At 40.9% G+C, this 14,624-nt stretch overlaps 1 protein-coding gene across 1 annotated transcript in view; it reads right to left on the bottom strand.

The window, feature by feature from the left end:
- The window catches only part of itgb3b (integrin beta 3b), a 72,426-nt gene that overhangs the window by 25,688 nt on the left and 32,114 nt on the right, over positions 1 to 14,624 (bottom strand). The window contains exons 5-10 of the mRNA XM_060940320.1: positions 12,383 to 12,545; positions 12,125 to 12,286; positions 11,906 to 12,001; positions 6,200 to 6,289; positions 5,345 to 5,479; positions 758 to 1,184 (exon numbers count right to left, since the gene is read on the bottom strand). Coding sequence (XP_060796303.1) covers positions 758 to 1,184; positions 5,345 to 5,479; positions 6,200 to 6,289; positions 11,906 to 12,001; positions 12,125 to 12,286; positions 12,383 to 12,545 — 1,073 coding nt within the window. The remainder of the gene's footprint in view (positions 1 to 757; positions 1,185 to 5,344; positions 5,480 to 6,199; positions 6,290 to 11,905; positions 12,002 to 12,124; positions 12,287 to 12,382; positions 12,546 to 14,624) is intronic.

Raw genomic sequence — 14,624 nt, 5'->3', positions numbered from 1 at the left:
AGGAGATCAGCAGCTTCTGAAATACTCAAACCAGTCCATCTGGATCAAACCAACACCCATACCACAGTGAGAGAAAGTCACACTGTGAGTTCACAATTTTTCCCGTTCCGATGTTTGAACATTGTGAACATTAACTGAAGCTCTTGATTTGTATCTGTGGGATTTGATGCACCGTGCTGCTGTCGAGGGATCGGCTGATTACAGAACTGCAGAAAATAAAACAGCAGGGTGTTCCTAATAAAGTGGCCTGTGAGCGTATAGTTGCAATTTATGCTGTGGAATGCAAGGCAAGATCGTTCCTATTATCGTTTACATTATAGCAGCTAGAGCTAGTCGTTCCTTCACCAGCCTGTCTTTTATTCTCATCGTGAAGTTAATAAGACAAAAATATGCAGCATGTCATGTTACCAAGAAACCACACAGTGTAAAATGATATTATCTTAAGAAAAAGTAGAGGAACAAGAATTTAACTTCTTTTTTAAGCTGAGTTGATGAGTTGATGTTTGGGATACTGTACATACTCCCAGACGCTGAGAAAATCTTGAATATAACTTGCAAATCCTTGACTTCTCTGGTCAAATGCACAAATTCAAGAGTTTAATAATCATCATATGTGGCGGATGCCGCTATAATTTTTTTATAATACAAAAAAAAAAAAGTCAAACCTTAACTTAAAACCAGCACGTGCGTATAGCGTGAACAGGCAGCCATCTTGTTGTAACAGTGTAATAGTGATATAAATATAAACATCTCTGACCTGAGCACAGCTCTCCTTTATAACGCAGGCAGCTGAAATCGTCACATTCGCACCTCTTCCCCCAGACCTTTCCAAAGTCGTTGTTGTGACACACACACTGACCGCACACACAGTCCCCGCGCCCGCTGCAGATCACTTTGTTCGGGCCGCTGCACATGTCCTGCTCACTCAGGCTGTAATCCCCCTCGGCGCACTCACACCTCGGACCCAGTCGTCCTGGATGGCACAGGCAGATGCCACACTCGAAGGTACCGTTGCCTTGGTTACACTTAGGGCTGTTGGGCTGCTCCTGAGCCTGACACTTACACTCACACTCGAAGTCAACAGTGATCTGGAGTGTGTCTTTGAAGCCCACAGGTTTGATGGTGAAAGTTTTGGTCTTCTCCTTTGGGCAGCCCCTGGCGCGGACCTCAACACTGAACGATACCTGTAATAGCGGCAAATACACAATAATAACGTGATGCATTGTTATATACACAAATTGTGTGTGTCTGTGTGTATTAGCAGATAGTTTCACCTGGATTATGTACCTAAAGTCCTGTTTGGATTGGATTAGTTTTACATGTGGAGGTAGAAAAATGCAATTATTCCTGGAGAGTCTAGGAAATTGAAATTCAGACTATTTCTTGATAATCACCTCGAGCGACTCGGCAAAACAGTTTCCAATCACTTCATCACTGTAAGTGAGGAAGAGTTATAGATGATGAAAGAAAATTCTGTTTCTAAAAGCACTAACGATGCTATGAAGTTTGGTCTAAAACTATTCAAAAGTAAGGTGGAACTGGGATTTATGTTCATCTCATTATCTCTAGCCGCTTTATCCTGTTCTACAGGGTCGCAGGCGAGCAGGAGCCTATCCCAGCTGACTACGGGTGAAAGGCGGGGTACACCCTGGACAAGTCGCCAGGTCATCACAGGGCTGACACATAGACACAGACAACCATTCACACTCACATTCACACCTACGGTCAATTTAGAGTCACCAGTTAACCTAACCTGCATGTCTTTGGACTGTGGGGGAAACCGGAGCACCTGGAGGAAACCCACGCGGACACGGGGAGAACATGCAAACTCCTCACAGAAAGGCCCTCGCCGGCCCCGGGGATCGAACCCGGACCTTCTTGCTGTGAAGCAACAGCGCTAACCACTACACCACCGTGCCGCCCGCGGGATTTATGTTATCAATTTCAAAAGAAAGTATTTTATGTGACTCGGCGTAGATAAGTGACACAAGTCTGCACCGCAAAGTTATTACATTTACATGCTGCTTTTGAAGTTTGAAATAAAAATTTTAAATGATTAAATTTTTCTTTTCTCTTAAAATAATCACCTGTGTCTTTATACTAAAACAATTATGCACCTCAGGCTCAGTGAATATCGGTGAATAATTGTTAGGAGTTGTGGAGGTGTGGTGAGATAAGGATCCACAAGCAGAACACAGACAGTAGTCAAATAAATACAGAGATTTAATCCAGGGAAAAGGGCGTGGCACAAGGGTAAACAAACGGGACAAAAACAAATGGCAAAAATAATCCAGATAACAGACAGAAAACTAGACAAAAACACGAAACAGGCAAGGACAAAAATGCTAGGACAAGAAACCAAAAACAAGAAAAAAAACCCTAGTGCAAAAAACCATGAACTAGAAAAATGAGCTCGAGCAAACAACCATGAAACATAACAGCAGCACAGAAACAGCTAGAAGCAAAGCGAGACGTTCTGGCAAAGTTCCTGTCTGAGAACGGTGTTTATATAACGGCAGAGAAAACCAGGAAGTGAATGCAGGCATGAAGGAGTTCCTGTTCCGGATTCGGATCGGTGCTGGCGTGAGAGATTCGTAATCTCCAGAGTGGATGTCCGGAGCAGAGCATGACAATAATAACCTCAACTTCGTCTCAATTAGTAGTTAAATAATATTGGCTAGCTTTGAGTAGTATATGAGATATATTCCATTCAGCTAGCATGTTATTAAACTCGTCTTTGACTTGACTTCGACTCAACTTCGAATATATCTGATAGACCATGAAAAAACCCAGCCAATATTATTATTATTATTATTATTATAATACCTACACACTTTCTTCATATCAGCATTCTCAAAAGCCAACGCTAGCTTACCTGTGACTCGGTGCTGTTAGCGCAGCAGTGCAGTCACCTTCCCACCGATGTAGCGTTCATCAGTAGTGTTAGCGAAGGCTGAAGCTAGCACAGTCAAGCCAGTGCTATCCAGCATTAGTAACACAGGCTAATGACCAAGAAACTAAGATTTCTGAAACGTCACCTTGCACACATCAATGCCTCCGATGGAATATGTAGTCCTAGAACACTTCCTTTTGGTTGCGTTTGTTTTTGCTAGAAATGGTCATCTCCGATGTAACTACCGTGCGTCTGTTTGCTTCGCGGTGTTTCAGCTCCTCTGCGCTCTGTTTAGCTTGCTCCATAGTCATTCCATAGTGAAATTACATGCCTGTATGCAGCTTAAGTAGCCACGAGCTCAGCTTGTATCATACAGCTGATTGGCGAAAAAAAAAAAACGACTTAAATCGTCATGTGAATGGCCCATATGGTAATTTACCCACACCCCCCAGCAGGCTACAGTCCTGACAAAAACGAGACAATTTGCAACAAAAAATGTATGCTTTTCCAACAAACCAATCTATTATCTGAAATACTGATGGCATTCTTCAAGATCTCAACTTGCACATTATGGAAAAAAATGAAAATCACAAATTTCGAAAAAAAAAATGCTTCTTTTGCGATTTTCTTGGATTCGTTTCGGCCGACATGTGTCCCTGGATTCCATGAAGTGCCACATTTTTCCAATAGCCTTCTGGCTTGTCCATGTGATCTTTATCAAACTGCAGATGAGTAGCAATGTTCTTTTTGGAGAGCAGTGGCTTTCTACTTGCAACCCTGCCATGCACACCATTGTTGTTCAGTGTTCTCCTGATGGTGGACTCATGAACATTAACATTCGCCAATGTGAGAGAGGCCTTCAGTTGCTTAGAAGTTACCCTGGGGTCCTTTGTGACCTCGCCAACTATTACACGCCTTGCTCTTGGAGTGATCTTTGTTGGTCGTCCACTCCTGGGGAGGGTAACAATGGTCTGGAATTTCCTCCATTTGTACACAATCTGTCTGACTATGGATTGGTGGAGTCCAAACTCTTTAGAGATGGTTTTGTAACCTTTTCCAGTCTGATGAGCATCAACAACGCTTTTTCTGAGGTCCTCAGAAATCTCCTTTGTTCGTGCCATGATGCACTTCCACAAACATGTGTTGTGAAGATCAGACTTTGATAGATCCCTGTTCTTTAAATAAAACAGGGTGCCCACTCACACCTGATTGTCATCCCATTGATTGAAAACACCTGACTCTAATTTCACCTTCAAATTAACTGCTAATCCTAGAGGTTCACATACTTTTGCCACTCACAGATATGTAATATTGGATCATTTTCCTCAATAAATAAATGACCAAGTATAATATTTTTGCCTCATTTGTTTAACTGGGTTCTTTTTATCTACTTTTAGAACTTGTGTGAAAATCTGATGATGTTTTAGGTCATATTTATGCAGCAAATTCCTCAGTGTTGAATTAACACTTTCAGAGTTAATTTGTGTCCAATTGGACAAACACAGTAGGGTATTAAATCAGCACTCTGGCTGTTAATTCAAAACTGGGGATTTTGCTGTATATGCAGAAATACAGAAAATTCTAAAGGGTTCACAAACTTTCAAGCGCCACTGTATAATCGCACTATCTGGTGTTATGGACAAGAAGATAAGGTGTGTTCCCTTTTGAGTCTGGTTTCTCTCAGGGTTTCTCCTTTATGTCGTCTCAGGGAGTTTTTCCTCACTGTTGTTCCATCTGGCATGTCTTGTTCATTCGGGATCTAAATCTACAGCTGCTTTGTGATAATGTCTGTTGTTAAAACTTCACTGGATTAAATATTAACCATGCATCAAGGTGCATGCAGTCAGTGAGTCATTTTATACTCCTCACTTTACAGACATGAGTGAGGGAGCAGGGAAGGGTATGACGGGGCATTCTGACAGACAAGCTGAGCTGATAGACTGCATACTATCAGTATAGTGACTCATTATGAGAACGGGATAAACTGAAGGAAACAGACACTTCTGATTACCACACTTATATATTTATATAGCAACATGAGTAATGATTTTCTCCCTTCCTGTGTGAAACGTGTGTGTGAATGTGTGTTTAATCACTGACTGAAACAATGAACTATGAACCACAAAGCTTAACGCAAGTCATTTATCAGAAACAGTACACGTTGGAAAGGCCTTTTCCTGTTCTGTTGTGCGTTTCCTTATTTGGGATATGTACGGTAAGACCAAATTCCCCAATGTGGAATGGGTGAATAAGGAGGAGTAATTTTTTTGAGGGAAATAAAACGATACTTCTGGAATGAAAAAATAAATACAGCATTACCAGCCATACTGAGGAAAAAAAAAAGACAGAGTGTGTGTCTGTAAGCATTAGAGAAGCGTTCAAGAATGAAAGAATGAGAGAAAGAAAAAAAACAGCAGGAATATGTACAAGCATCGAGAATAAGGTACTGACCTGATCTCCTCGCTTGAGCCCAGAGCAAGACTTGAGTCCAGGGATGAACTCGTTATTTAAACATGTGGCATTGAAGGAGAAGCTCAATTCTTCAGGCACGTTCAAGAGCTCGAGCTCAACCTTAGATCGAAGTTTCTGTCCACGAAAGAATTCGATTTGATGTAAATGGAACTTAATTTCATGAATATCATTAAATGCAGAAATAAGGAGAAAGATCATAGCGGTAGTGAGTGTGGGTGTGGTCAATTAAAATGCAAATCAAAATGCAAATAAGATAATTTTGCAAATACTGACACACAACAGATACTGAATGACGGAAACCTGACTCAGAAGTTGTGAAAAAATAAAATAATGAAAAAATAAAATTATAACAAAATAATAAAATAATTGTGAAAAAATAAAATAATAACCGGTGGATCAGTGAGGTGATATTTTCTAATGACAAATGATAAGATTTTATTTACAGATTTGCCTTTAATATGTTTGTAATGAAAATAATCAGCTGATCAGTGAGTTTATGTGTTTTTATATGACTGCGCTTATATCGGCTATTTTTTTTATACAAGTACAATTATCGCGAGTCTGGTATTTAATTAGTTTTGCTAAACATTATATTATTGTCCTATTTACACACAGACATGTTAACTATCTTATTTGGATCTAGCAGACAAAACTGAATTATTTCTTCTTATTTTTACGGAAAAAAAAAATCCAGTGGCATTCCATTAATATTAGGCTGAAGTAGTTTATTCAACACACTGTCCCAACTTTTTCTGATTTGGGGTTGTAGAAGATTATGTACAGTATGAGATCACAGAAAAAACAACACAGAAGCAACCACTATAATGCACTTACAGCGTAGGCATCTTGGATCAGCTGGATCACATTGCGCGAGTCCTCAGATAGAGTCCCCACCACAGTACCAGGTATCAGATCACTGTAATTCTGTGAAGTAGAATCCAGAAAGAGAGAGAGCACATAATAAAGAGTATAATAATAACAACAAAATAACACCAATTTACTGTTGTTCTGTATATAAAATATAAACTGATCCTACTGTTAGGAACTGGTGCTAAAAGTAATGCAGCTGGTTCAGTGGCCATTTGTGCTGTTGGGTATGGACAATTTATCACCAGATGGCCAGATCTTGGGTAGTGTCATGGAAACTCTCCCAGGATTCGAAGTCAAAGAGTTTGCAGAAAAGTTTAGACTTTTATTAAATCATTTACTGTAAAGGTAGACTGCCTTTCAGATTTTTCAAGTGTAGGTCATAAAAAGAATTTTCCCCGACACCCAATTATTTTTGTTTAGTGACCGAAAGCTACTGAATTCGAATCACAGACTTCCAATTTTATTAGTTTTTTTAAAAAAATAGAACAATTAATGAATTTATCTCCATGTGGCCCTAAATTCTGCACTATGTTTTCCTGCTTCACCATGACCCAATTCAAGATACTACATCATGCATCACGTGGTGGGCTTTCCCCGTTCACGCAAGGCATTGTGGGATACAAATTTGAAACAGGAGAGAAAAATGGAGGATGCGAGTGTGCGAATAAACTGTGAAAGAGTGACTACAGTAACGGAAAGAAAGCGAGAAGAAAAGATGTTATGTTCTATACGAAGGAAAGGAAACGCAGGACCAAACTAATAAATATTGGCGCTCAGCGAGCACCTCGGTGTGATCAGCTGTTCGTTTAGCGACAGAATGATGGAACTGTCAGTGCACGCTCAAAGGGAAACCTGTAGATGGCAGTAATGCAACACTGTGGATGCCAGCTGCTGTAAAACCCAAAAGAAGAAGAAGAAGAAGAAGGTAAACCTGCGCATGCGCACACGGACTTCCTCTGTCTGCTTGACTGCGCCAAGCGAGCGATTTCATGCACATTATTTGCTTTAATCCCCTCAAATTAAATAACTTCCCAGCCACAGAATGGCCTGATATTTTTTGAGACATTACAGAAATAAACAGATATCACAATCACCACATTTCAGACGGAACTAAATTTCACCGATTTTTTGAAATCGAAAGGCCGTCTAGCTTTAACAAAAGCCAAGTCAATCTGCAGAGTGATCTGACTCCAAAAGTGCAAAGCATCCATTTTTATAGTGTTCTAACAAAGTTTGACACAATTTACCAAGTATAATCAATTCTGATTGGTTCACACATCTCACCATACAAGACCTCATTTCCTAGCCTGGCAAGCCAGACTAAATGTGAATATTTAGTCTGGCCTCGATCCGTAGACATTTCTGAAGGGTGGGGGTGGAACAAACCGCTGTCTTTCAAACTGTCTCTGTGCGTATAGGCCAACGCTCTGACCAATCAGCGCAACAGTGACTGTGACGTAGTCAGAGCGCGCAGTGGGGGAGACCTTGAAATAAATAATTTTTCAAAATGCGTATTAATTAATAAACAGGTTCTAGATATTAAGAAGTTTGGAGATAATGACCACAAGTTTGGAGTCTGTACCACATACTTAACATACACTCTTATTTTTTTTCAAGTGTTTTTCAAGGGTTTGCTTAAACTGTTTTTGAGAGTTTTTATTTAGTGGTGTTTGGTGAAATAATTTCCCTTAAATTTAAAATAACGGGAAAATAAGAAACAATCAAAAAGTAATGTTTCAAAGCTGTTTATTAATTCTTCGTATTGCACAAACTAGCCCCATCCTTTTGGCTACGAGCGGAGCCAGCTGGTAGATCAGACTTTTGCCATAGCCGGTCGGCAAAACAGCGAAAATGTCCTTCTTGAAAAGGAATGAGCGGAGAGCCTCTTCCTGCTCATGTTTCAACGAAAACTCCAAGTCTAATTCTTCTAAAACTGATTCCAAAGCGGAGTCAAACACGCGCTGTTCACTAGCCGTAGCCATCTTTCCTGTTGCGCTTTCTCCAGCGTCGCACAGCTTTGTCGTCACTCCTGCAAAAGCCCGCCCAAAGAATCCAAACAAAAACCTTGCGCTGTGATTGGCGGGCACGATTTGATGCCCGAGGTGTTTTTGTTTATATGGTGCGAGGCTAGACCCACTCGCTAGGCAAAAATATTTTTGGCCGCTAGGCGGGTGGATCTAGTTTACTAGGCTACTCATTTCCACCAATATTTTCTATTGGTCCATATAAACCCTTTCAGTTTCAAGTTTGTCTCAACCAATATTTCCATTACTTGGTACTGGATTGAATAGAAAATCAGTGGGATCACCTATCCCTAAAGAACTTCTTCTTCTGGCGAGATAGGACGAGAGACTGACATTTTTATGGGGAATTCTGTGGATCACAGGATTCCTGGGGGATTCCCGCAGGATGGGAGTCAATTTCACTGTTCATCACGTGACTGGGAGAGGACAGGAATCATCATAACAATAGGTCAGGGTCTATTTTATATAAATCTGCAGTTCTGATATGAATAAACACTATTTACTTTGTCTTGAACACGGGAATGAGATAAGACAGGAATTGTTTGTCTGGGATTGGGGATGGGATGATTTTTTTTTTTTGTGCGAGTGGGATGAGACTGGAGTGAGAATCCACTCCTGTAGCACCCGCTATTCTGGACCAGGGATCATTAACTGGCAGATCGAGGTCCAGACCTGGCAAGTACTTCAGTCGACTGAACAGAGTACTTCAAGAAAAGTAGCAGAGCCAACTTTAGTTTTCTACATATGAAGCAGTCAGGTTTATGTAGCAGATCTTCAGCTGCAGTTTATCCAATCACATGCATTTATCACTGAAGGAATCTCATCAGTCCACACACTAGCCACAGGGCTGGAGACATTAAGTCAGAAGGCGAGAGTTTTTGAACATTTGTTTTGAAGTTATATTTACTCTGTCTGCTATGAACTGACTACACGACTACAAATGGACAGAGAAGTGTCCTTTTACCGGAGGGGAACCGTCAGGGCCTTCTAGTCCTTCAGAGAAGCCCGAACATATCAGCATTTCAAATGTTATACTTAATTTCTTTCATTCTTTAATTTCTTTCATAATTTTATTATAATTATTCTCTTCTAATTCTAATTTGTCCTCATGTTCTATATCAAATTTGCTTCAGAAATGAAAGGGTTACTGTCCTGAAAACATTAAAATCGAGTTCTCCAATGAGATTGTTTTGTTTCTTGTGTCTAGATTGAGAAGAGTTCAGAGCTGCTCACTCGTTGGTTAGGACTTCATTGCCAGGACAGAAGGCCGTGGCAGTGTAGTCGCTCTGCGAGCATTTGGTCTGGCATAGATATTCAGCCCAACCGTTTCCCAAAGCGCATGGTTGACCCGCCTCCCTGAAATGCCTCAGTTTGCTACTGGTTGAAGCCAGAAAAGGCTGTGACGAAGCTTAAACCAATCACATCACTCTTTCCTCTGACGTATGTGACGCGACGGAAACTGCTTGAGTAACAGGAAGAAGATAAATACCTCCAGGGCTGCTCTTTGCTCCGTTTTCAATGAGAACTTCCCGTTGAATGCTTTCAATACAGCATCTACCGCTGTGTCAAAGGCTTGCTGCTGCTCCATGTTCGTAATGTTTCTAGTGAATGAAGCGCTTCCGGCATAGATTCTGTAAACAATCTATGGCTTCTGGTCGCAGTTCTACTACGTCACTGCTTTGAACACGCCTCTACCCAGGGCCGTTGGAGATGCTCAAAGTTGATTGGCTCCCGATTTTTCGGGAGCTTGGAAGAGCTGGAGATAGCTTGCCTTGCCAGACTAAGTTCGCAACAGGCCCTCATGTTGCGTCACACTTAGGATGGGCGGGCCCAGGCTAGTGGCAGTGTGTGTTTATGTAGGAAGTGACAGATGAATTAACCAATCAGATTTTGATTTATAGTGGGAGAGACCAAAAATGTATCGCCCTCAGCCTTCTCAAAGGCCAACGCGAGCTTAACCGCGAGTCGGCACCGTCAGCGCAGCAGTGACACATACATGTCAACCTATACGGAATGTCCGTATTTTATACGGATTTGATTCAATAAACGTAGTATACGGGCGTACAAATAAAGTTATACAGATTCTTTAAAAAAACTTCAATATTTATTTAGAGCTATAATCAATTCCCACGATGATAAAAGAGCGCATAACGTTTACAAACGTACTGTACACCACAGACAGTCAGTAAAGAGTCTTCTGAAACCGCGCGTTATCTTGTGGTAGCGAGACTTCGTTCCACTTTTGATCATGCGCACACCGCATTGCGAGAATCCCGCCAACCGCGAAGTCATAGACATATAAACATAGATGCCGCCTTCTGCGTAGAATCATACGTCATCCTCGCCGCCATATTGGATGTGGCAAAGTGGAGATTCTTCAACCGTCTCTGGTATAGCGTCTAGACAGTAGCCGAGAATAAAGATGCCTCATTCATGTGCTGCGTTTAACTGTACCAACAGGTTTACCGTCCAAATGAGATCACATGGGATTACCTTTCACAGGTGAGACTGGAAAAATACTTTTCATTGTATTTGGTCATTATAACGTAATTTTACAAACAGATTTTCCTGACTTTGTGGCTAATATGAAGTCTCGCGCATAATAGCCGCTCGGTGAAACCTGTCTCCAAACAACGAAGTATTTCCTTCATAACTACGCTGATAACACTTTGTGTTTTTGTCAAACATTGGAGCTTTGTATTCATTCTGAAGGTTTATTGTTATTAATATTGAATAAAAAGTAACTGGGATATATCATTGTTAATTATCATTCAAATTTTAGGTAAATTATTTTAATTTGCATCTTATACGGATTTTATAAGGGAAATACGGATTTTGGAGGTTGGTTATACAGGTTTGATTGACCAAAGGTTGACATGTATGGTGACGTCACCTTCCAGCTGGTGTAGCGTTCATCAGTAGTGTTAGCGAATGCTAATAAAGCGGTCAAGCTAGTGCTATCTATTGAGAGCAAGTAGCACAGACTAATGACCGAGAAACTATGATTTCTGTCTCCAGACTCTTCTTCCATGCTGCACGCTCGCCACAGTATTTTTCACTCAGACTTAAGGATTCATTTCCCTGTGGAATTTACTGAGTTACTTTTAAAATCAACAGCAACAGCTACACACAGCGGAGCGACCTGGCAGCCTGACACTAATCCCTTACAAAATCCTTTACCCTGTTGCTGTTTTGGGGTCTGGCTAAGTTTTGGCTGAGCTCAAGTCACAGCTCTAATAGTAACAGTTCGCCACTGCCTTTTATTGAAAGTCCGCACCCTATTAATGTTCCCCAAAAAGTTTAGTACGCATCATTTTGGCATTTATTCTTACCACATCAAATTAAAAACAGGTGTTTCATCTGTTCAGAGTCTGCGGCATTAGTCAAAAATGGCAATGTGAAACAACTTCAAATCGTCTTATTTCTAGCCATGAATGAGTCATTTAAAGGTCAAAAATAAAAAGTAATTGTTGTTGCTATCCAGTCGTTCATTGCTTATCCAAACCTTTGGAATTTTTGCTTTCAAACTGGAAAAAAACTGGAATGTTCTCGACTCCAAAACGCACTCGATAAATCATTAGTTTCTGTTTTAAACACTAAAACACATTTTGTGATGACACAAAACATTAATAAACTTAAAATCTACCTTGTAAAGTGACAGTACAGGTTTGGTCACAGCAAATATGAGATTTATATTGTTCTCTGACATTTTCTCTGTGATCAGAGCCAGAGACGGGTAGTCCTGTGGGATGATATAAAAATATTAAAGTGCAGAATGCAGACAGTTTACCATATTACGTTTGTACATTATAGTAACATCAAGCTAAAGGCTGTCGTGTAGAATCAAAATGCTATAAGTCAGTACCATTGTAGTGGACATGCTGTATACGTTCTCTGCACCCATGTGACACTGGCCGTCATTAGGCTGCACGATGCCAGCCAAGCGTCCATCCAGCGCTACATGAGTCTTGGCATCTGTGGTAAACACGAGCAAGTGCGAAGCACCCGGACGCCAACCAATCTTCTCCTGAGAACAGTAAGACGCAAAAGAACAGCAGTGAAAATCCAGAAAACAGTTATTTTTTATCGTGTCATGTTTTCTGGAGTTTTTGAGTTAACCTGCCTTGCATACAGCTGCCTGGATGATGGCATCAAAGCCTCCTTCTGGGGCGTCTCTGTTCCGAGACACCTTCTGCTTCTTTACTTCCTCTGTGAAGCGGTTCACTTGATCCGTCAGAGACAGGACATGTCTGTAGCCAAACTGCGGCTGGCATTTGTATGGTATCCTGTCACCGTTAGAAGAGAAATAGCTAAGATTTAGTCTTACACTTGATTTGCAATTTGCGACCGTGCCTACTTCCTATTCCCTACAAAGTGCACTTTAGCTGTTGTGAAACCACTAAACTCTATTGTTTGTACTCTTTCCTACTGAATATTCTTCCCTATGCTTTAGGAATATTATTAAAATAGGTTGTGGATTAAGACTATCACATCCTAAGTTGTGTTTAAAACCAAAAGTACCAAAAGTACTGTATACACTATGTACTAGATAACCAAACACACTTTTGAGGGTTTGTTCTATTTAAACACTAACCGAATTGGCCTCTTTTCACGTGAAAGGGTTTGCCGGTCAAATCATACTCAACATGAGTGACAGTTGGAGGAGGAAGAGGAGCCCCCACTGTAACCCTAGCTATATGAAAGGCAAAAGGTCGAAGGCTATTAAAATGGAGATCAGTGCTACCCAGTATGCCTGAAGGGCCTGGTTATTACCAGGATGGGAGACTGCCTGGGAAGACCAGGTCCTGGCATGGGATGGACTTTGACTTTTGACACTTTAAACAATGTTATTTCCTTTTGCTCAATCTCCATAGACACACTGGCTGGTTAAATCTGTAAAACTGATTATACAGTTCACTGTTTTAAGAAAATAATTAATCAAAAACTCATGATTGTTAATGTTAGCAGGTTAGCTTATATTCAGAGTTCAGACTTTCCAGTTCCAAGTGAACTCAAACACAGCATTGTAACTAGAAGGGCACATGGTAGAGCGCGTATCTCTGACAAGCCACATATTATCAACATCAAAATCAAATCATTTGAACATAGGATAATACTAAAGCTGTGCACCAAATTTCATCAAAATCCATTCACTGCTTTTTGAGTTACGCTGGGAACAGATAAAGAAATCCTGGATCCACATACATATCCAGATTTGTATCAAAATCTAATCAGTTGTTCCTTGGCCAGCGGTTCACCTTTCTACCAAATTTCATCCAAATCCATTCACTACTTTTTGAGTTATTTTGGGAAAAGACAAACAAATGGAGGCAAAATTAATAGTGACACTTGCATTACATTACATGACAGGCATTTAGCAGATGCTTTTATCCAGAGCAACTTACACTACACCTAGAATAGCCTAGGGAGCAGCTGGGGGTTAGGGGCCTTGCTCAAGGGCACTTCAGCCATTCCTGCTGCTCCAGGGAATCAAAGTGGCAACCTTTTGGTCCCAAAGCTGCTTCTCTGACTGTTAGGCCATGGCTTCCTCCTTTAGAACATGATTATGAATTTTATAAGGCATTATTAGAGTTAATTAAAATGTTTTCAAGGAATCATTACCAATTTACAAAGAACTATGAGCAATAATACTGATTTCGGAATATGAACTTCACAGAAAGTATGACAAATTTGTCTTTGCAAATTTGTTCCTGTATTATTCCACAAAACTGTCTCCAGTTTTGCTTTTGCTTTGCCCTTAGTAATCTGGAGAGCAGTTTCAATAGTTTTGTTTGCCTGTATTTGGATTGTGGACTGTGTTTTCTCAAATGAAACGCCTCTCACTGTGCATCCTGACACGATCAGCACGAGTTTTGCCAGGATAAAAAACGCTGAGTAGTATATTTAGATCAGCTAACTTGCAGGAAGAGTGCAAGTCATCTCCTGAACCCTTAATGAAGTTGCTGAGTCATGACTGACAAGTATGCCTTAAATAACCAGGCTCAAGTAGGACTTTAATGGTTACTTGTATGGCACACACTGTTAGACGTATTTATGGTTACCCACAGAAAGGAAAATACAGAGAAAAGTTAAGCCAAAACATTGTCAACACACACACACACACAAAATCATCTTATTAAGTTTTACAAGACAGTCAGGGGCGGTCCTGGGGGCGGTCCGACCAGGCAGCCGCCTGGGGTGGCATCGCGGGGGGGGGGGGGCACGAGCGCGGGCGTGAAAAAAACCCAAAAACGGTCCCCCCCCCCAAAAAAAGGTCCCCCCCAAAAAAACCCCGAAAAAAAACAAGACGGGCGGGGTGGGGGGGTGAACATTTTGGATGGGGAAGCCCAATACCAAAGTTGCGC

The sequence above is a fragment of the Neoarius graeffei genome, chromosome 14, assembly GCF_027579695.1.
Source record: "Neoarius graeffei isolate fNeoGra1 chromosome 14, fNeoGra1.pri, whole genome shotgun sequence".
NCBI lineage: Eukaryota > Metazoa > Chordata > Actinopteri > Siluriformes > Ariidae > Neoarius > Neoarius graeffei.
The sequence above is the reverse complement of the archived record's forward strand: the minus strand, read 5'-3'. Positions and strand labels throughout refer to the sequence as shown.